Source organism: Triturus cristatus, chromosome 3_1 (assembly GCF_964204655.1).
Source record: "Triturus cristatus chromosome 3_1, aTriCri1.1, whole genome shotgun sequence".
NCBI lineage: Eukaryota > Metazoa > Chordata > Amphibia > Caudata > Salamandridae > Triturus > Triturus cristatus.
Window position 1 is genome coordinate 830,003,633 of NC_140583.1, and position 23,996 is coordinate 830,027,628.

At 41.8% G+C, this 23,996-nt stretch overlaps 1 protein-coding gene across 4 annotated transcripts in view; it reads right to left on the minus strand.

Moving 5' to 3' along the window:
• Positions 1 to 23,996, minus strand: part of OSBPL6 (oxysterol binding protein like 6) — a 690,319-nt gene that overhangs the window by 297,669 nt on the left and 368,654 nt on the right. For all 4 annotated transcript variants that reach the window (XM_085645216.1, XM_085645218.1, XM_085645217.1 and 1 more), the window contains exons 7-8: positions 19,235 to 19,367; positions 17,413 to 17,516 (exon numbers count right to left, since the gene is read on the minus strand). In XM_085645216.1, the coding sequence (XP_085501342.1) occupies positions 17,413 to 17,516; positions 19,235 to 19,367 (237 nt within the window). The remainder of the gene's footprint in view (positions 1 to 17,412; positions 17,517 to 19,234; positions 19,368 to 23,996) is intronic.

A 23,996-nucleotide genomic window follows, 5' to 3' on the forward strand; every position in this document is an offset into this window, starting at 1 on the left:
GATGAAGTAAGGTTGGGCATTGAAGGATTGTCCTGGAACAAGGTCCCAGGACCCGATGGGATTCCTCCAGAACTTTTTCGGGACAACATTGATGTTTGAGCTCCAGTTTTGACCAGGGTACTAAATGCCGCAGTAAGGAACGGGATGCCACCCTCATGGTCTACCGCTACCATCGTCCCGATTTTTAAGAAAGGGGACAGGAAAAACCCTCATTGTTATCGTCCTATATCCCTTATCGACACCACAGTCAAGGTCTTGGGATCTCTGCTTGGGCTGACACAAACCAAATTATCTCAGAGGTGTAATATGGATTTTGCACAGGAAAATCAACCACAGAACAGTGCTTAAATCTTTAACTTTTAATCTCTAAATACACAATCGCCCAAACCGAAGTTCTCTTTTTGGGCTGCATAGATCTCACCTCAGCATTCGACTGTGCGAATTGCATGAAATTGTGGATTTTAGTCGGTTCTCTTGGGGTTGAGCTGTCGATCATAAATGTATTAATGACCCTCCATGCCCACACCACTGCTGCAGTTAGATAGTCTCATGAAGGGGGTCTTACTGATTATTTTAATTGCACCAGGGGGGTTTGCCAAGGGTGTATTTTAGCCACTTTTAGGTCTCGCCTACGCAGCGCGCATGTGCTGCATAGGCAAAAGACCTTTAGCAATCGCTTCGGCTTTTCAGCCAAAAACTTAGCCTGTCCTCGGCCCTGCCGCCGTCAAAATACATCTTCCTGCTTCGACTGGACCATCTGTGGTGATGTGGAGCACAGGGGCACAGTCCGGAAGTGAGGTGGGAGAGCGAGGCATACAACTGTGGATTATGTTGTTCACTGGAGATGCGGTGAGGCATGAGGGCAATAACGAGGCGTGTCAAGCAAAGCCTAGTTTTACAAGTACCCAAAAGTGCTGCAGTTGTTAATTACTAATAATGTGCCAATTCACCAACACATGCGTAGATCTATGCCTAAGACTTGCGTAGATTTTCTATTTTTGGGCTGTCGCAAAAGTGATAAGCCTGTTTCTGTTGTATCTGTAACTTTCATGGTATCCCGAACTGTTCACCGTACGCATGCCTCTGGAACTTATGAGCCTCCATGAAGGGTGACATTGAGTGATATTGGCGAATGACCCAAATAAAATCACGAATACAACAATTTTTGGAAGCGAGGAAGGCGTCCTAGGAGGGTTCTCCCCTTGAAGTCTATGGGGAAACATTGGGCTTGTTGGGAGGCAGAAGATAAGCGGGTGACGCTTCCCAGTATGCACTTTTAATGCACAGAGCATATGCAATAATCGTTTGTAGAATTAACTTAACTGCGCAACTGCACATTTCTTTTTATTTTTTTTGCCTCAAAAATATGTTTCTAGTTGAAGGATCCCCTTCCTTTCCTCGTGAAAAAATTTGTTTATACAACACTTTCTCCACAACTATTGCCAGGGCTTCAAGTGGGATGAAAAAACTCGGGGGTCTCTCAAAGAGGCGTGGCAGATGTACTTAAGGGCGTGGCTTAAATACACAGAAGTTAAAAATGTGTGCTTAGCATAGTGTGTCACCCGACTGGTATTTTGCTTTTTCTGTCATTGCATTCAGATGTATGATACAACAAGTAACATTATACCTACAACAAGCCAGGACTATTGGCTTTGCCAATGGTTGTTAGTTGCATGAAATAAATAAGCAACAACTTTGGTTTTTGTTTATATAATATTGAAAATGCTTCAATTCTGAAACGATTTGTGAAACTGTGAAAGAACTAAAACGAGTCTCTTTGAAGTTACATCAAAGGCAGTGAAGGGTGGTATTGCTGCAGAGTTACGTTTTTATTTTCTCCATGAGGGTGAGGGCAAAAATGGAGAGCCCGATAGGGTCCCGTCTCAGCACCTGCTTTTAAAAATTGCCGGTGCTGAGCACCCGCAGGACCCGGCCCACTTAAAGCCCTGCTCACTGCACCACCTCTACCTATTGAAGGTAGGTGTAAGCTTAGAAGCATGAAACGTGAAGAAACTCAATGGCACCTTTTGTGAATGTGCATATAGCTACACCGTTGTGGGTGCATCCACCTTGGCATTGCCACTTCCATTTACACACCCATGAGAACGCTGGTTTTCTTCACCACACTCATATTTATCACTGATGAAACTCTGTAACACTTAGAAGTCATTCCACAGAAGTAGGTGCTATTTGCCGTGGAAAAAAATCACAGACCCCGATTTTGTGAATTAGAATCTTTAATAGATGCTATTTTCATGTCTAGGATCATTTACTTAGGTGCACTAAAAGTTTGAAGAATTCGCACCTATTTGATTTAGCACAATAATTATTTTCCTGATCTATAGGTTATGCTTTCCTTGTCACCTCCTCAGAGTTGACAGTAAATGGTTGATTACAAATGAGCATTAAAGGACAAAAATATTCAAACAGGGCCTGATTAAAAAAAAAAGATAAATCCACACCAACAGAACGCCATGATGCATGGGTGCAGATTTCTGAAATTTCGGAAATCGCAAAAGTTCCCAAGAGTGTTCATGGAAATCTGCAAAAGTCCCCATGAGTTATCTTTGAAAATGATTTTGAGTTCTCACTTGCATTTATGTGAAAGGCCATCTGAATGCAGTTTGTCATGGAGTACATCTGTGCGGGTGAAAACTCCTAAAGGTCTGTGCTATTGCACATATTTTTCCTTTTTTCTCCATGTAGTGAATATCTGTCCTCTTTCTCTGCATCTCCACAGATTTTCCCGCTGTACGAAGCCATCACAATTCCTTGAAACCTATTTGGTCATACCCTTCATAAGAGTCATGCTCTGGCTGCGTCCTGGGTGGGAATGGCTCATGAATATATTTGTGACTACTCAGTACTCAGATACCCATTACTTTGTCAGCGATCTCAAAGTTTTCTGGTTATCTCCACTCAGAAGCGCTCATGCCTCTTTGGGAGCTAATGTCGGCACTGTATAACATTAGTGTGGTGTGTGTAAATTGATTTCCAAGCGATATTTTATTTTTAACCTTTACACCCTTAAATAGAGACGTTTGCGTGTATGTCATGAACATCATATATACTTCAAAAGCATATTTTTAAGATCCATATATTTGCAGAATGTGCCTCTTTCAGGCTTATACTTGACCCTAAACTTTTTGATGGTGTTTCACTCACAGATAAATTAACTGCAATCCTCGGTTAAACAACCTCACAATAAGCTGTTTACAAAATCAGCACGGGAGGAAGAGGACAGGGCAGAAGTCACTTAAAAGATGAACATCACATTGGACCCATCATCACAGTGTACTTTACAGTATCTGTGAGAGCAAAGGGCTTCATGGCAGCCTCGCTCAAAATGGGAAAAACTAAGTGGTTGTCCTCGGTCTGAAGAGGACCAACCACATCACTCCAGCTTGCCAAGGAGTATAAGCCAAGCATCCATTTAAGTTTGAAAACCTATACCTGCTTGCAATGCTTTGAATGGCTGTCCTCTGAACTACCACTCAAACTTGCCTCCGTACATTCTGACCTGATGTCTTTGGTGGCTGCAATCGGGCTGTCTAAGTGATGTGGTTAGCTGGGAAGGGAAACATCCATTACAACGCAGTTATTACATCGCACTGCTTTTACAATGCAACAGTTACGACGCACCTGCCTTTACATCGCATGCCATTACAACGCATGTCACTACAACGCATGCCATTACAACGCATACCATTACAACGCATGACATTACAACGCATTATAAGGTACGTAATGGAGATTTTTTAGTTTTAGGGTGGGTATGGGTTTTGGGGTAAATGGGAATAGTAATTTTTACCCCTACATTATCCAGCACTTTCCCTACTGTTGCACTCACTGGAGTGGGAATAGTAATTTTTACCCCTACATTATCCAGCACTTTCCCTACTGTTGCACTCACTGGAGTGGGAATAGTAATTTTTACCCTTACACTATCCAACACTTACCCTACTGTTGCATTCACTGGGGTGGGAATAGTAATTTTTACCCCTACACTAGCCAACACTTACCCTACTATTGCCCTAACAGTATTATGCATTGTAATGGTATGTGCTGTAATTGTATGCGTTGTAATGGAATGCGTTGTAATGGTAGTTTTAAAAAATGCGTGGTAATGGCATGCGTTGTACAATCATGCGAAGTAATGGTAATTGTGATGTAAAAACCACATTGTAAAGGCATGCGTTGCGATTGTTTGCGTTGTAAAGTCATATATTCGCTGGGAATCCGGATTGAGAGGGGTCCTGGATGTTGTTGTGTTCCAGATGTCGGTGAGTTACTGATTGATTGCCTTTTCGAGAACCTTCTCTAGAAAGGGGAGCACTGAGATGGGCCCTGAGTTCTTCAGTTCTGCTGGGCCAGCGGATGGTTTCTTCAGGAGGGGCCTCACTACAGCATGTCTCCTCTCTTCACTGAAGGAGGCCCAGGTGATGGAGGCTTTCAGTACTTTCTTTAGTTTGTTGTCAATCGTCTTGCTCCGGAGGTTGAAGATGTGGTGGGGACAGTGGTCGTGGGTGCTCCCGAGTGTACGGAGTTCTTGATGGAGATTGTGGCTTGAGTTGTGAGAGGGTCCTACCTGGTGAGCAGGAGTTCAGGGTTTGTATTTGTGGGTGTGAGCAGGCTGATTCAGTCAGAGGCAGGGGGTTGGGGTTTGAAGTTTTCGGAGATGGCTGAAATCTTGTCATGGAAGAAGTCCTCCAGGGTGTCACACGGTTCTTGGGAAGGGGTGATGTTGTTCTCTGTGGCTGTGGGATTAGAAAACTCCTTCAGGATGGTGAAGAACTCCTTGCTATGGTTTGTACTGGCTTCTATGTGGTCTGCTAGGGCGTCCTTCTTTGGGTTGGATGTTGTGTCTGGGAGGTGGAAGTTGAGTGGGCTATTCCACTGGTCTGCTGATATCTTTTCCAGTTTCTGTGCCTGGAGCTAGGAGGCATAGTGCCAGTGTTGGTAGGTCCTGAAATGGTGAAGTGGACACTGTACTGGTCAGTCCAGGTGAGCTGTGAGGCGTGGTTGTACTTGACTCTGTCGCTGTATGTGAAAATGGGGCCGAGGGTTTGTCCTGCGATGTGGGTGGGGTCGGTGACATGTTGCTTGAGGCCAATATTGCTCATGCTTTCCAGGAGGTCGGTTTTGCTGGTGTCACTGGGGTCGGTGAGGTGGAAGTTAAGATCCCCTAGGAAGATGTAGTGCTTGGAGTCAATGGAGATCGGGGAGATGTGGTCAGCAGAAGCTGGGACATGGTCCTGGTGGTCTGTAGATGAGGGAGCTTCTGATGGTGTTTTTTCCGTCTGTGTGAAGTTTGAACTTGAGATGCTCCATCATCAGAATCGAGTCATCTGTGGGTGTTGTGCAGCAGATGGTGTCCTAGTAGATGATGGTAGCTCCACCTCTTTGTTTGTTGGTTCGTCCCGGTGTATTATCTTGTAACCTTCGCGTGTGGCGATGGCGATGTCTGGTGCAGATGCAGGGTTCAGCCAGGTCTTTGTGAGGAAGATGACGTTTGGGGTGAGGGATGAGATCAGGCCCCAGATCGCTATGTTGAGTAAAACAATATTGTCATACAAAATTATCACCAAATAAAATCAACAACCAAACTTTTGCAGCTCTATGCTTGTATGAGAAAAACACAATATCAACAACAAATATATATGAAAACAAGCACTGGCATAGCCAATAGGTCTCGCTTTTGGGACCTTTTAAGTATTTAGTTATGCAGCACAATATCCTTGGTGCAACAACATCAACTGTTACATGGCTAAACACTTATAAGGTCTCAAAGGCGAGGCCTATTGGCTATGCCAATGCTTGTTTTATTTACAATATATATTAATGGTCTAGAAACTGCCCTGATAGCATTACAGACTGACACCCCCCAGAATAGGCAGTAAAGCAGTACCAGTTTTGTTATACACAGACAACGAGGTATTGATAGCGCACACACCAATGGGCCTACAGGCCTTGATAGATGGGTTTGTTTCTTTTATGAATCGGTTGGACTTGTCTTTCCGCATTTCTAAGGTCCTGTATGGCAGTGGGGTCTGGGGTATACAGCTGTCAACAAACTACAGACTGCACAAAAGAAATATTTGAGACGAATTATAAAAGTCCCCCAGGGTATCCCTTGTTTTCCGTACACGAAGAGTTAGGACTTAAGTACATAACTGACCTGGTGGCAGTTAAGCCTTTGCTGTGTTTGGTGAAGATCTGGTCTAGCGATGAGACAGCTTTTAATCAATCAGTTATTCTGGACTGCCTTTCACTAGACCATGCTTTCAAAATCCCCTGGTTTTATTATGTTAAGGAGACCCTCACGGCCCTAGGAAGAGCAGATATTTTCCTGAAATACAGTGAAGTCATGGGATCTGAAAATAGTAAAAGAGTTGTTTTATAAATATGCCGCAGCCTGGCGCGAGGAGAATGAGCTTAGTTAACCTGTGGTGAGAAGGCATGTTTTAGTTAAATCAGTCCAGGGTATGTAAAATATATCTCTATTTTAACCAGTGCCTCTGACAGATTTTTAATAACTCGATTCAGATTTAATCAGCTCTTACATCTTTTGGCATCTCTGGATGACTTTGTTTTACATGAGAGTCCCTGTGGCTGCAACAATAGGTCTCCACAGGATACCCTGTACTTTGTTCTTGTATGTAAATAGTTTACTCATCATGTTTTAAAAACCAAAACGTAAATAAAAGGCATTGTCATGTACAATGCCAATAGCTCAAACCCGCGTAAATGCGTGACCTATTGCATTGTAAATGCTTGTTATCATCTGCAACCTGCCTGATGGCTGCTGTCATTTACATAACAGCCTTATCTGGTCCAAGTTGTAGTCCAGACCAGTGTGATGACACAAAACACGTTGTCTTGCATACGTGGTACATACAATGCCTCTAACTAGCGCCCCCTCCCAGCGGTCCCCAGCTCTGCCTATCTCCGTATGGCCCGGAGAGCGATCGCAATACCCCTACCTACTTAAAGGACAAAAGGCACTCCGCCACAAAGAAGTATTTGGAATTAAAATATTTCATGCATGCTGTCAATAAGTTGTATTTGTTTCGAACAACCTTATTTTACGCCTGTAGCAACAGCATCTATTGCTTTTTCTGTTTCTTTAGCTTTGCATTTTATTGATTAAGCTTCCCTATTTAGACGTTTTTGATTTATTTCAAATTCCCTATGCAGTATCGAGATGACATTGCTCTGGTAAACATTGTTTATATGCGACTTTATATCACTTGTAGCTGTTCTGCTACAGAATGTGCACACATTTTTGCTGAAGCACTTAAACTCTCTTCTGCTGAGAGCAGTGACTACATATATTACGGACACTCTGAGCTAGTGAATCTGCCCTTTCTGGTTGCTAATTTACATTAACTAATTTGCATGGCCGCATCACGGAAATGTTTTTAAAAAGTTGTTCTTTGGCTGACTGGGTTTGCAGTTGTTTTAAAACTTGGTGAGTCAAAAACGTTTAAAGAGGTTCAAATGCTGGAACGGTAGTTGCTTGGATCTGCTTGAGTTATGGACAAAACCAAAGCTAACATTCCAAACAATGATAGCACAGGAAGTTAAAATGCATTGTATTAAACGCATGTTAAAATGTGCGTGTGCCCGAGTGTGTGTGAGACGTATCTTATTTTAATGTCCCGTACGACCTTGGATTACCTGTCTTGTTACATACAAGGAACTTCAACTAATAACATGTTTCTAAAAACATCTAGGACACTGAAAGATGCAGTCCGAAGGTGCAGGCAAAAAAAGTAGTGCTCTTAAACTAATAGAAAAGCATTGCAAGGGTAACAATACTGTACTTAGCCAATGCACCTCTGCTGAACAAGGGAAGTGATGTATCGCCAGCTGTACCAATTATGAGGCAGTAATGAAGAGCAATGCAAGAGTCTGAACAATGGGGAGTAGCAGGAGGGAATAGGGGGGTATTATTGATGGCAGCAGGTCTTGCAGGCAGCGCATGCAAGCAGATGCTCAACCTAAAAATGACAGGAACAAAATTGTATTTTGCCTTTCAGAAGTCTAAACATTGGCATGTTGGCATTCAATAGGGCCACAGGTATTATGTGTTTCTGCAAGTGCAGAGTATTTTTGGCATAATCATGGCCATTCCACATTTGCCACATAATGCACCATTTGCGGAATAATTTGAAGATTTCACTTATGAAAGAAATGTTTCTAGCTCAGACAGATCAAAAGTTATTAACCAAAAAATGCTACCTGTAATTCCTGAATTGGCAGATCCTTTGCAAAGTTCAACTGGTCATTTTTCAGTTGCTGATTGCTGTATTTGGATGCTATACTGGCACTAATGTGGTTCAGCATTGTCCACACACTTAATAGCTGCTACAATTACAAAATAAAGAAATAATACTGCTACAAATTGTGCAGCATTATGCCACATAATTTGCCTTTCCTAGTTACATAATTGTGTCAAATCTGTTGCATAATGTTGTCCTCCACTGACACATAATTATAGTGGCCCTACATGTAATACCATCTGCTATTCATGACTTTTCAGCCAACAGTGTGGTGCATTGTAGGGCTTATAGGTTTTTTATGAATATTGCCATTATGGTCTCAAAACCTCAGCATGATAATTGCTGTTGGCTACAATGCCATAATTGGCCTAAGGTCTTGTACATGACATTAAGCCATGTGTTAGCTAGCTTTACAATTTTTACAAAGTCATCTAGTCCATTAAAAACAAAAAAATACTTGTTTAAAAAACAGACTCTTTTTTTGAGATTGCTTATTTTGAACCAGTTTACGCTTTCATTCACATCATGCAGTAAAACAAGCATTGGCAATGCCAATCGTTTTGTATTTGTGTAGTAGAAAGTTTAATACTGTGCTCCATATCACAACAAAAGTAGAACATGGGTAGCAGCAGCACAATCTTTACTAACACAAAGAATATTTTGAGCAAAGATGCAGATTAAAATCAACATCAATGGGGTGTAAACATGACTTTGACTATTGAACTACTCAAATCTCAAAAAGCCAACATGATTGGGATTCCGTTGCGAACAACTGGAATTATACAAACTAATAATTAACAAACGTCGGGAATTAGAAAACACCATCTCAGCCAAATTAAGTGAGCCCGTATTTCTATCATTTCAATTTTACAGTCCAAGCAACGAGATACCAAGAAATGCAGGCCACCCTCGCCTTTTCCAAAGTCTACAGCTATGGCAGGAACCAAAAATTGACTATAACCATCTAAAAAAACGAATTTCTAACAACCAAGTCTCTGGAAAACTGATTAATGCCCACTAGCTTATATAATCTTTTTTACTCACAATGCCCGTTATGGTCCAGCTCAAAATATAAGGAATTAAGTGACAAAACAAATTGTATATTTTAACATTTAAAGTAGGGCCTTCGTGCAACTTAGTACAAGATGACAATCAATCATCATTATCCGGAGTACATAATGGTTCAAATCTGTTTGAGGCGAAAACATCGCAAATTACAGAATTTGTTGTATCATGTACAGAAAAGGGAACCGTACAAAAGATGAGGCTTAAAAAATATTCGAATGGCAAGGCCTGTATACCTGCAGAAATGCTCTGCAAGAGGGTAACCTTCTGACAGCAAATGACTGGCCAAGAAAGCCTTTAAAAAGTTTACTACAATACAATCTTCTTCAACAACTTTAGGGTCCATTCCCATCCATGGCACCTTTCAAACCATATTAATGTGGCGAAACAAATACTAGTCTCTGCCTAGCCACTTATCTAACCAATGGATTACCTTATTTCTCAACTTTGAGACATTTTCAGAAAACTCGCTCTCGAAGTGGTGGAACGCCACCCACAACTAAGACAAATTAAGTGGTTTCAGGTCATAGATTAAAGATAAAAGGCACTTTAGCCTATTTGGATCTTTGCTAAATTCCTCTGGAAACAACACCGCCTTCCTTATTAGACCTCCGATGAACTGAATGTGGCACAGGATACCCACTAATAATTTGTACCCTTCTATTAGTGGGTTCTAAAACTCCTAAAGCTATGGGTTTATCTTTCACACAATCACTCTGCGAAACACTCTCACTCTTAGAACCGCCCATTCTATACCCAGCCAGTCCCGTGAGGTTAGATGATCGGGAGGAACCTGGTATTAGTCGCTGATACAATGCTGCAATAAGACTTGACCTAGTGTCATTAATAGGTACTACAGAGGTAGCGTGTGTCTTTGCAATATCAGGTAGTTTGGAAGACACTGGCAAACCATTAATAGTGTTTTGAATTTGGTAAGTCTCTAAATACATAACTCAAAAAGATTTACCACAAGGGTTTCAAGCCTCTTATAATCAAATAAGGAGTCCAATGTCACATTAACCTGCTTTGAAACCCCTAGCCCTCCTTCAGTCAACTCTGCCTACCCCTTTATTGCAGTCATCATTTCTCCTACTCTTCTTCCCTGGTGGGGGGAACGTCAACAGATCGCCCAGCAATAGATTGATGAACCACTGCATTTACAGTGTGTAGGTTACCTCCCAAATTTGGTTTGGGATTAGAGATGGTTTGCAGCATTGGATTGCTTGAGACAGCATCAATGACCCCCACTAATCTGATGTCCTGGATACTTAGCCCTAATTCCTCCTCCAGTGATCCAGTGACGTGATTTTCCCAGTATTTGCCCAACAGCTGAAGTCAAGGTCAGACTGAGACAAGAAGTAGGCCCAAATAAAAGTCGCCCTCTTTAGTGAATCGGATAACTAAAAAGTGGCCCACATTTGCAAATCAGACAATATTGAACTTGAGAAGACACAGTGTGTGGGTATTTTGCAAGGTATGGAAGACCGCATGCACTTGTGTTTGCTGCAGGCAATGCTTGTGGTAATATGATGGAAATCAAAAGTTTAAACAGACTCATTTGTCCATGAAACAGGCCCACAAACTGCAACAAAAAAAGGCCCATACTGGCCTGTCAGACCAGCCCATCGGGCACTGCCTGATTTCCCTATAAGCTTGTCAGACCATGGCTGAAGTAAGGAAGGACATAATGGAGGGAGCTATGACGGACGTTTCAAGCTATTATTTGTACCCATTACATATAAAATCAGGGTACAAAACCAAGAGGGGAGGACCGGTCTGGTAACAGCTGGGTGTGGGTGAGCGATGACGGGCCTGCTCATGGCCTGGTCTTTGCCTGGGTGCGTCCTGTGCCATAGGAAGAAAATATTTGCTATATAGCCCACTCAGCTAAGTTGCTGAGTTGTCCTTCCTCCTCAGCCTCCATCTTGAAGCAAGACAGTGTGGTCACTGGAGTCCTGGGCCCTTGTGAGCCTTTAACAAACAAGACGCTGTGGAGACGGTGGGAGTCAGCAGTTTTTCATCTCTTTAATCTTCATGTTTCCCCTTTGGCAACCTTATACACTTTTTCAGATTTCAACTTGTGTCCTATGCAGATGATACGAAGATCATCATCTCTTTTAGAGAGGACGTTCAGGCAACCTCGGATAACTTAAGATCTGCTATGTCAAAGGTTGCCTCATGGATGACAGTCAGTTTGTTAAAACTGAAAGGAGACAGAACCGAGGTCTTAATTCTTGTAGTAGCGCCTTCCATTTGGTCCTCTCGTTGGTTGCCAGAAGCACAGGGTCAGCTTCCTATGCCATCAAATTGCACAAAAAAATCACAACTCCATATTCAATTGCCATCTTTCCTATATTTCGCAGATCAACAAACAGACCTCTATGTTTTGTCTACCCGCATTTGCTGCACAAAGTTCTACCTTTGAATCCTCTTAAGCATTGCAAATCGTTAGTTCAGGTAGTAATACTCTGCCACCTAGACTACTACTATTCACTGCATCTAGGTATTCCTCTAAAATGGATCAATGGGATCCATTTAATATAAAACAGTGGTGAAGGATCTCTTCTCTGAAACCCTTTCTGCAAATCTATTTCTGAACACATTTTGGCCCTCCTTTGGCTCCCTATTCAGAAAAGTTCTATTTTCATAACTCTACTTATCTGTCCTACGATCTTTGTCTGGCAAAAGCCCTCTCACTATCCAGACACATACAGTTCCTTATCGTAGATCTCAGACCCTTTGTTCTACTGAAGGCTGTTTCATCTCTACTCCCAGAGCACAGAATACCTGCCTAGACGAACATTCCTTTTCCTATTTCCCAGGGAACAAGCTTCCTTCACGCAACAGAAAAGAATCAATATATCTTTCTTTTTGCAAATACATCAAGACATTGCTATTTCGCAGACGTTATGTTACCCGTATTATCCCTTACTGTCACTTTAGCGACACCCTTATAGGTTATATGTTGTAATTATAAATATTATCATTCATCAGTATCTGGCCCACTGTAAAGTACTTCTGGCATGACATCCACAAATGAGGACTTCATTGTTTGCTATGCTAGCCTATTTAGTTAAGTGTATACTACGGCTTCTCTATGGTCTTTTATTATTGTTGCCATCGGTGCCATCAGTTTTCAGTTTGCCCATGACTTGGGAGCAAAAGTGCAGGAAGGATAAATATAATACCAACAGGCAGACCTAAAAAACTAAAGCAACAGCTATTATTTCCAAAGCAAATGGACAGAAAGATTTGATAAAAACAAGATTATGAAAACCATCATTCCATATGAATGAATGAACGAAACACATTTGTTATAGCACAAAACGGCTACTCAAAAGAGTGTCCCAGCGCTGCCAGAAAGTGGTTAAGGGAGCTGTGGTACGCTGCTAAGTTTTGAAAAGTCACGTTCTCAAATGTTTATTAAAAACAGAGATATCTGAAATGGAATGTAGGGCGTCTGGGATCCTGGTCCAAGCCTGGACCCCTAAGAACCCAGAAGATCTGCCACCCATCCGGGCTAGAGGTACTTTAGGATTACTTTAAGCATATAAATAAAGGAGGCGAGGGGAGGGTGACAAGGAGATTAAAAGGAGGAAGGTCAGAGCAGGGGAGGGAAAGGAGAGAGAGGAAGACACATATGGGGTGATGGCTCACCCACCCAGCACATCTAATCTAAGGCTGGGTCTCTTGATAGAGGCCTCCTACATTTTCTTGTCACACATAATCCGAGTTTAGAAGCAAAAATAGAGGTGCCTAACCTGGCTGCGGATGGCCCGGGCACTTGGGACAGATTTCTTAAATCCTCGATATTGGTGGACAGGGGCTTACTTTAGCTGGGGTCAATGGATTATGAAGTCCCCTGGTCAGTATCTTGATTTCTATGGGCTCTCGATGTTTGCGCCTGCCTGTCCTCCTTTTGCATCCCGTACTGTGGGATTTGTAGACACAAATTCTGCAGGTGCTTTCTCGAATCAGTTACTCTGAATCTTAAAGTCCCTCAAGTGAGTATCTTGATCTCCTGTGACTCCCGCTATTGCACCAACCTATCCTCCCTTTTGGACCTTTCTACGTTGGCTCACAATTTAGGAAGTTAGAAGTTGGCCTCTGAAAAAAATGCCCAATTGACCAATCCAGGCAGAGCAATGAAAGAGATCTTCAAGAGGTGACCGAACTAATGCACAGATAACGTCTCCTACTATCAAAATTCTTGTCTGACCCTAACTGAGGTGAGGGAAGGAAGAAAGGGAATGAGTACTAGCTACATTCAAATGGTTGACATGCCCAGACGCATGTTTCATGCTATTGTTTAGTTGGATTTACTACTAATGTTTGTGGTCAGGAAGCTGTAAAATAAGGGACCAGGGAGATGGAAGAAGAACAAGAAATATGTCAGCTTATACTAAGTCTCATGAACAATGAAATACAAAGCTCTGTTGCAGGCGTGGAACAGAATGTCATGTGTTTGCTAGTTTATTACAGGTTCCAGAATTGAGAATTGTGTGGAAAACCCAAACACAGAGAAAAGTACTAACTGTATGGTTTACTACAAACCATACGGTGAGTGCTACTGTCTTTCTTTGTCAACGTAAATGGAATTGAAACATGGCCAGACAAATATGCATGGGAGACCATACATAGATGAAGGTTTTTACCTTTAGTCAAAGGATTTCTGCATTTGTCTCAGCTAATCAAGTTTAAAAATGAAAGAATTAGGGCAATATAGCATTGGCTTGTCCCTGATGATCTTACAAATTGAAAATAGTAATATTCAAAGAAAGTAATTCCAGAATCCTGAACTTTGCTTTAATCCTGTTGAATTGAGAAAATAAGGGTCCTGACAAAAAAAAGATTAATTTTGGAGGAAAATCCAATCAATTGTCATCAACACTGTGGTCTCATATTACATTTCAGGCTACAAAGAGTCCGATTAACAGGGACACAAAAAGGGCAGAAACAATGGCCGACTTCCATAGACTGAATTGTATTTAAAATGTAATTTCTACCTATGGAGCCGGCAATGTACTATCTAACTGGTTAATGCCGAGTAGTTTTCCTTAAAAGACTCCATGAGCAATGTGTGTTATTTATTGTTACACTATAAGTTATTGCTCGAAGACAGCCGGTGCTTCTAAATCAAACCATGACTTCCTTTGGGTATTTATTAGCATAATCATAAAGGGATTCAGCCAGACACCTTGCCTACCTATTATATTATTTTTTTCAGGGAAGTTATGCTGGACCTATATTTTAAGCCAGGGTCCACTCACACTTTAAATTGGAAATGGAATTTTACCACTTTCTCTCCCAAAATGTTAACTGGTGTGAACTGTACCAACTTTTGACAGATATATTCATTAAACAGCAACGAAACTCTAGTACAGTCAATTATTAGAACTGTTCGCATAAACAGAGAAAAGGCACTACATTGACAAGTTGACTCCTGCAAATGATAACAGCTGAATGGTAGAATGAATCAACTGGTCAGTGGAATTTAAATAAACGGAGACATTTTACTGGGAAGACGTTGAATATGCTGCTTGAAATACAATTTGATTTCAACATTTAATATTAATAAATAGTACATTTTTTAGAGACTTGATGCTGCAGAAATAGTAGTTAATATATAGTACATTAATGAATTAGAATGCTGGTAAAATAGTTGTTACCTCTTAATCAGAGCCACGTTTACATCTACTTACAAATACCTCAGTCCATGTATTTTAGGCAGCATCACACAAGACAGGTTTATTCAACAAAAACCCATACAAGGATATTAATTATATGAATTAAGATATTTTAAGTGCATCATGCATACCTAGGTCTGCAGAGGTATGAATTTAAGTTGCCATATATAGTTAACTCTCAATGGGCGTCAATTCAAACTACTTCTCTAGATCTTCTTGAGTCTTCATATCTTTCACTCATCAGCATGCTCTGCAGAACTAGTAAGTGTGCCAACATTAGCACTGAATCGCTGAGATGATTAAGGAGAAAGAGGCTGCTTTATTGCACGATGAAATAACAAAAAATGGAATCAAATCTTGCAGCCAAATGTATGATGGTCGCCCAGTGGGAAAGTGTGTTTTAGCAGAGTTATTTAGATGGAGATTTCGGTAGAAGGGGTAGGGTAAGCAATCCTCGAGTAGATCAGCAAAGGAAGACAAAGTGCAGACAAAGGCAAAGAACTCTTTGGTGGAAATATCCAGCTGGCGGGCAGTGGTCATTGATCTGACTAAGCCAAGCTGTAGATGACACTTTAATAGGAAGGAGAGCAGGGAAGGAATCTACTATGCATTTTACTAATATTGAATATATAGCTTTCTGACTTAGTTGTATTTGATTATTAGTTCATTGCTATGAACGTCATTCTAGAACATCAGAAAAACGAGCTAACACTAGGAAGCATCTAATCTAGGATTTTTCTGCAATATTCCTAAAGATTTATTGCAATAATTCACGCAGCAAAGTAGTGTAGCCAGGTGGTTTAGCTACCACTAGGAAACCCTGGGGGACCTGTCATTTAGAATGATGTGGGTAGGGAATTTAGGATATAATTATCCTCAGGGTGTTCTATAAGAATATCGAACTTCTATCAAAAACTTGCAGGTAGATTTTATATGGAAGGGTGTCGTTCTTTAAACAAACAACTAAATAAGATGAGCATCATTCAGAAAAATGAATGCTAACAAGGCACATCTATATCAAATGTGGAGTTTCATTATATGTCTTTACCTTTCTACACATGCTAACACATGTATTGCAAAATGCACATGGTTATAATTTTATTTACGCTATTCTAGCCTTTTAAAGCAGAGTGTATGCCCATTGCATGCACTCAATAGCTCAGTAGGAGAGACACAAATGCACTATACCTTCTGTAGCCCTGCAGAAATTTCCACACAGCAATGCTTTAATCATGCAACTAACCCTTGTGATTCCTCATAAGACGAAACTAGCCAAGTGCTATTCCAAACGTCAGTGGAATAAAACATGGAATACCAAGGGGCCTCCTTCATGACAATCACTATAAAGACTAACCCTGGGCGGACAACTACGCTACGCTCGCGTAGTTTGTGCTACTTCGCGCTACATGAATTGCACGTAGCACAGTGCAAAAACGCGTAGCGTAGTTGGCATTTTTTGCTCGCTCGCGGTCCTCAACGTCAAGTTGGCAACCACGAGCGAGCAAAATGACATCCCGGCGAGACTTTTTCCTCGTTCGCGATCAGCAACATAAAGTTGCCGATCACGAGCGTGGACAATAAACCTCCCGGCGAGATTCTCAACAAGGGGAGGTCAGGTTTCTCATTGTGAGTGGTCTCATATGCTCACGACAGCTTGCGATGAGAAATTACCAGTCCGCGTTGAGAAAGAGTAAAAATCTACTTGAGCGGCAGAAAATGACAGCTCGCACTGTGCAAGATGCCGTTTTCAATGATTGCACAGTGCCTACAAGCATCCTGCACTGTGCAATCATCACGAACAGCGCACTACGCAGTTCGCGTAGTGCTACGCGCATCTCACGTAGTGCGAAGTGCACTTTGCATAGCTACGCGTTGCGCTACTACGCGAACTACGCCCAGGGTTAATATGGACTCTCTAAAGACAACTGGATTGCTGTCCGAGAGAACACAGAGTTAGTGTTTCTATACCATTTCCGTATTATACCTTGCACTGACATAACATCGTTGAGAAAGGTATGTGTGCCTTGCAAAACCGAAGGGGTGAGTCAGAGAAACCTTTAAGGGATAACAATTTGCCCAGACATGTTTCATGAGCAGCCTCCTCTTGCTGAACTTCACTTTATCCCACGAAACAAATGTGTTAAGAAAAAGAGGTAATAAATGAGGGTGTCCCACCAGAAGTAGTATTAGAGAAATTACTGTAATCAAAGTACGCTATAGTTTGTTTCATACAAAAAAGGATGGCTATCCACTTTATGTCACATATGATCAAACAAAAGTTCTATATATGAACACATAATATGAATATTGTAATGTTAAGTGTGACATGCATCTTCTCATACATGCATACAGTACATTGGAAAAAATAGCTTTACCTGCATATCGGTGAAATTTGGGGCGGACTGAGTTCTCTGCAGTATTTCTAAATTTTTAAGAAGCTTGCTGAGTTCAGTTAAACTTGACTGGCAGTGTGAAAGGTCTGATAAAAAATAAACATACAATCAAATTAAATGGTAAAATGTTACAATCATATTCTGTTCTAAATTACACAAATCGCAGGTTATCAATTAGCAGAATAGACTAAAGAAATCAATGGAAAAGAAACATGGATTCTATTCTTGGGGGCAGATTCCCTACAGATCTGCTAATGCAAAAGGATAACATGGAAATAAAACATGTTATATATAAAACGGTTCTTTTTTGTGCCAAATTAATGACAGCTAAAAATGGTTCTTCAGATTTAGCTACCTCTTATAGAGAAAGGAAACAATCACCCCAAATTCACCTGAGGATGGACAGGTGCCTATTTAGTATCTAAAGGACTCTAGCAGTCCCTTGGGGACCAAATTCGTATGACGTCACGGAAGATAACTCACCTGCCATGTTCTCAGAATGCCTCTTGCTTTTTGATGTAGTTGAAATATTGTGTGGAATGGCTATAGTGAAAGAGGTGATTCTATATGGAATATATCAACTAGGGAAACACTTAGCCCATCCACAAGTTTTTCTCTGTAATAGCTGCCCTGAGATTTGCACTCTATTTGCAAATACACCCATGAGTGTACTGTGGCTCAGGGGCCCGCCTGCTATTTATCACGGAGAGCTGATGATCATCAACAGAATTAACTTACTAGGCACTCTGGTGTCATTGCAATATGACATCTAGAGGGTGTATAGATTATGTAGTCAAGGAGGGGTAGCTGTAAAGAGGAATTAACCTTATACATTGCTAAACTAAGTAGTGTTATAAACACATTATAACCATTGCACCTAAAATGGAAAATGAGCTCCAGACTCAGCTAAGAAACTGGCGATTGCTTACAATCCTCCCTATCATGACATTACATCATGGTTGATTATTTGAAATACCTGGCATTGGGATTCCAGTGTGCATTAGTGATTTCATTCTCCACATGAACCCCTCTGTATCAGACACAGCCGCTCATTTTTTAGATAAGAACTACCACACTCACAGTCCTGGCCATGCACTTTATTGTGTGATACCAGAATACCGCATACAGAAATACTGTTTGACAAATAAAATGCCCCAAATATTGCCCACTAAAATTGCTCCATTGGAATTAGTGCTAGAAAACCTACACCCCATGGGGATTTATTTGACAATATTTAGGTCAAGATTTAGATGATATTTCCTTATACGCTATAAACATGCTTGCTTGATCTTATCTTTGAGAAAGACTCACTAAATCCGAAGTTTAGTCTGACATTTCACTGACTTTGGCTTCCAACACCAACAAACTGTTTTGAGTGAGCACTGTTCCTTCATGGAAAACGTTTTCCAAGGCAAACTTCATCTGGAGATCTTGGCCTACTTATTAATAAAATTCAGATACCATTCTATAGGATCCCTTCTGAAATCACTATATGTCCATGTTCCTTCCTTTGCAGTAGATAGTGACACTCTCAGGAGGCCTGCCACTTTACATATTCCACGCAGAGTACCTGCACCTTTCAGAAATATTGAACATGATGCACGCATGCAGAGCTAAATCCTAATGGGACAATATGCACGTTATTTAATTGCCTCAAAAGAGCAAAGTTTTCATTCTATTGGAAACAAATAAAATGTCTGCAAATGAATAATCCAATAGGCTGTTCCCAACTTTATTGCTCAAACCAAAAAACATGTTTATTAGAAATGTTTTGGGGAAATTAAGCATAACTGTGAATACTGACCCTCTGCACATTTGTCCATTTCTTCGGAGCCCTGTAACCACGCTGCCACTTTATTCTGTCCAGATGTGTAGGTTGCAGGGGGAGTACTGCTGCATGGCACGGAAGAATGCCACGAGAGGCTATTTAGTTGAACCTAGACAAACACAGGGTACATTAACATCCAGACTGTCTATGCTGGTGTGCAATTGCTTGTGTGATATAATGCCAGACCGTTCGCAATACTGCAAGGCTGAGCATCCATACAGAAGAGTGATATTATATATATTAATATCCATACTAAAGAGTGATATTATATATATTAATATGAAACAAAGACCACATCACTGACATCGAATACTACATTTGGTTAGTACTACAGCCAAAAGAAGAATTTTATAACAAAACAACTGCACGCGCAATACTTCACCTTACTTGAATAGTGCCTTCTCATCATCGGCAACAAGAAATGTTTTAGGGCATTTAATTCTCATATTATATCAAAACTGTTTAGCTCATTTCATTTTATAGGGTAACTACCGCTCATGCAATGGTCCGCTGCAGAACAATTTACAGCATGCCAGATCACATTTAACACTCATGGCCGATCACCGTCTATTAAAGTCTGTCAGGCATATAATGGAATAAATACACTGGGCTCAAATGTGCTCGACAGTCCATTCTGAAATAAAAGCTACAGAGACTTAGTGGTTAAGTTCGGTATGTCAGCAAACACTTTGTCGTCATCATTATTTTAAATGAAAACTGGGACGGTAAAGAGCCTCATACGGTGGGCGACGGCTCTGGACGGAAGGTAAGATCAAATTAATTGGTTTCGCTCCTGTCTACATTGTGGCTCTGCAAAGAATATACACTTTATTTCTTTTAACTCCTCCTCCCATTTGACGGCACCGTGCGGATTGCTTCCCGCATACATTGCAAGCTATTCGCCCATCTTTCCAAAATTCTACACGGAAAATCGCCTACAGGAGTACGCAGTAAGGTGCTTACTTGCAGGAGCTGCAGCTGATAGATACACATTCCTCTTCCGATTTCATTATACAGCACATTGTGGAAAATGTGGGCTTTGTTACAAAAGGGTGGCCCACGAACCAGTTCCCCTGGATGACGTCACACCCCTTGCTGACCATGCATAAGGAGGGAGTTTGAGTCCAACCAGAGTACACGTCTAAGAGATTAGTAACCTCGTCCACATGCTCAATGCGGCGGCAGAAGTCTTTTGCCCTTTGCTAACTAAACCAACTGTCAAGTGCAAAACATAAGAAACCCTAAACTCTCCAAGATGGGTTGACCGCAGTCGTTTGACATATATCTATGACTTCGAGGGCTTTCAACACAACCCAGTGCGACTCTGTCCTGCTCAAGATGAAATTCTGAGGAGACCTCAAGAAAATGGGGAATTCTCGAGATCTGGAATACTCTACCAGAAATAAAACCCAAATCTAGCCTTTATTAAACCTGGCTGGACAATAATAATTCCCCTGATATTGCCGCCACTCTACCTGTTGGATACAAACTCTTAAAACGGGACGGAAGGGAGGAGGATTAGCTATCTTATTCAAAGACTGTTTTACCTGTCTCCCCGCGTCAGTGGCTCCACTAGGTGAACACGAGATCTTATGTCAAATTTTCAGCGGTGACCACAGAATACTTGGGGGAGCAGTAATTTATAATCCCCCGGGATATGTCGGATTTTAGTACCAAATTGCTTTCTCAATTATTCCCCTCTTGTCTAAAACATAAGCATTTCCTAGCTATAGGTGATTTTAATGTTCATTTTGAAAATGCTGATGATCCCGTGGTCAAACACTTAGAAAGCGTTATGCAGATATTGTAGCTAAAACAATGGATCAAAGGACCCACTCACATTGCCGGGCACACACTTGACCTGTTTTCCAACATAGAATCCACTAATGTCTCTGCGGTTACACCCTTGCCTGTACCAACCACCCTCTAATCTCCTTTTCCTTTAGTCTGTCAACCAAGCTAACTTGCTCATCCACACCTTCATCAGCGGCGAAAAGGGCATGGAATCTCATCACCCCTGATTTGTTTGCTCCCCACTTCTCTCTAAATGACCCAAATGCCCCAAGGGCACTCTCTGTTCAGACAGAGGCTGAACTTTTACACTTTGAGATCATTACACTGGATCAGTGTGCCCCCAGGTTAGGAAGCAAACCAAATAGGAAATCATCATCGGAAAAATGGTATTCGTTAAAACAGACTATTAAAAAGGAAATGCAAATCATTGGAGCACAAGTGGAGATTGTCTAAAGAAAGCAGCCACAGACTGCTATACAAAGGGGGGCTGAAGATTTACCACAATACCCTCAAATATGCTAAACAAAATTACTATGTGAAACAAATAGATGACAACAGTAATTCACCAAAGAGCTATACAAAATAGTGAAGGAACTCTGCAAACAAACCAGCATATCCCAAACTATGACCCCTTCAATAGATAATTGCAAGATAATCAGCAATTTCTTCATTGACAAAATCTCTAAAATCTACTCCTCTTTCAAAAGCCAACCCACCAATAATGAGCCAGGCTAGAAAACCCTGGCTCCTCACCCCAAAACACACTCTCACCTAAGCAACCTGGTCCCCTTCTCTTAAGAGCAGGTCGCAACAGCAATGACCGAGGTCAAGTCAGGATCTCCGCTTAACCCTTACACTCACTTTGGGCCAGATGTACGACCAAGAAAATTGTGCATCGCAAATTGCGACTCTTTTGTGAGGCGCAATTTGCGAGGCGCAATTTCTGATGTACAACAGTGTATTTCACACTGTTTGCGATTCCCATTGGGGTCGCAAATTGCGAGGCTCATTAATATTAATGAGCCTCTCGCAATTTGCAATCTCATTAGGAATGACAGCCCTCCCATGGATGGTGGCCTGCTGGGCTCAGCAGACCACCATGTCTGGGACTGCTTTTTAATAAAGCAGCTTTTTATTTTAAAATGCATGCTGTTTTCCATAAAGGAAAACGGGATGCATTTAAAAAAGAAAAAAGAAACCTTTCAGTTTCATTTTTTTAAGGGCAGGCAGTGGTCTGTGGGACCACTGCTTGCTCTTAAAAAATATTTTCCAACTTACTCACAAAGGGGAAGGGGTACCCTGGGGACCCCTTACCCTTTGTGAGTGGTTTACCACCTACTTGAAGTAGGTGGTAAACTGCAAGTGTTTTGCAACCTTCCTAATCGCGAGAGTCGCAAATGCTATTACCCTTTTTTGCGGCCGCAAACGGGAGGTTCTCCCATTTGCGGCTGCATAAAAGGGTCGTTCTCCCATTTGCGGCTGCATAAAAGGGCCGTACATCTGGCCCTTTATCTTTTCTCGGCTCACATCGATCCTATGCCTGTATGTTACTCAGACTATCTTTTTTCCCTGACTGCAGGTGATCCAGAACGCAGCCGCCAGACTTGTCTGCAATAAAAACAAATACAGCTCGGCATCAGAATGTCTGAGGGAGTTCCATTGGCTGCCTGTGAGCCAAAGGCCAAGTTCAAGCTCCTGTGCTATGTACACAGAGCGCTACACAAGCGCGGCCCCCGAATACTGCAGGACAAAACCGAAGTCTACGCCCCCACATGAAAACTGAGGTCTTGCTATCATGCCATAGCCAAATTCAGACGCATTAAGAAAGTTAGAGCAGGGGGGCCGCTCTTTTTTTCATCTGGCGGCCCTTCATTGGAATGAACTTCCTTTAGACCTTCGCCTAACAGACGATTATATGTCATCTAGGAAGAAGCTGAAATATCATTATTCCCTAGGATGTAATCGCTGACACTCTGCAGCCTATGCCTAGGTCCCCCTGTTCTCAGATGTCTGGGTATCACTCCACCCTAGTTTCAGGATACAGCTTTCCTAGCGCCGTGATATCCCTTGGGATGATAGTCGCTCTCTATAAATGCAAAATACAAACACAAATTAGCTTTTAAAATGTTTGAGTCCTAATTCTTCAAATATGGATCCAAGCACATTAGTGCCCCAAACAGTGACCCTTCTTAAGGGAGAACAAAATTGTGTTTTCTGTGTTTACAAATCAAGAGGATGCCCTTGAGAGGTCAAAGTGGCTCAACATGCCACTGATGGAGTGCAACTGTGAAAATCAAAGAGGCAATACGGATGTCTACGAAGCTTCAAAAGAATAAATACGTTCATCAGCCTGGCAATTAGCATATACATGAAATCCGAGTGATTCAATGTTTGGCCAAAAGTTCAATATGCAGACCACTGGACTAACAGTAGAACATCCAATCACTTTCTCAAAGCTCTACAAAAGAAAAGACAATGTTTTGGGTTGGGGTGGGCGGCATGGTAAGAACAACAACCCTTTATCTCTCAACAAGAGCTGAAAGGTGATCCAACGAAGGATACATTCCTGCCTGGTAGACCGGGTGCCTAGATTATTGCTTTTCCCATTCCCTCTCTGAAATTGTCAGCCAACCCTCTCAGGTACCACCAATAACCAGAGATAAAGCAACTAATTCAGGGCCAAAATAGGGTAATCATGGGGGGCGTGGCTTGGCCAGCGACGATGGTGGTCGTGACTTGATTGCGCTCCGTCTAGCCCCGCATAATCCTGCACACTGATCCTGCCTATCCGACTTTGTGTCAGTGTCAAAACAGACTGAAAGTCACCGGAGAGCTGGGACATCCCCCCGGGTGTGTTTCGACGTGGTGGACGGCGCGGCGGCGAAGATACGATCGCCTAGGGCGGCCGCGGCCTGCGAGAGAGGCGCCTTGCAGAAAGCCGGGG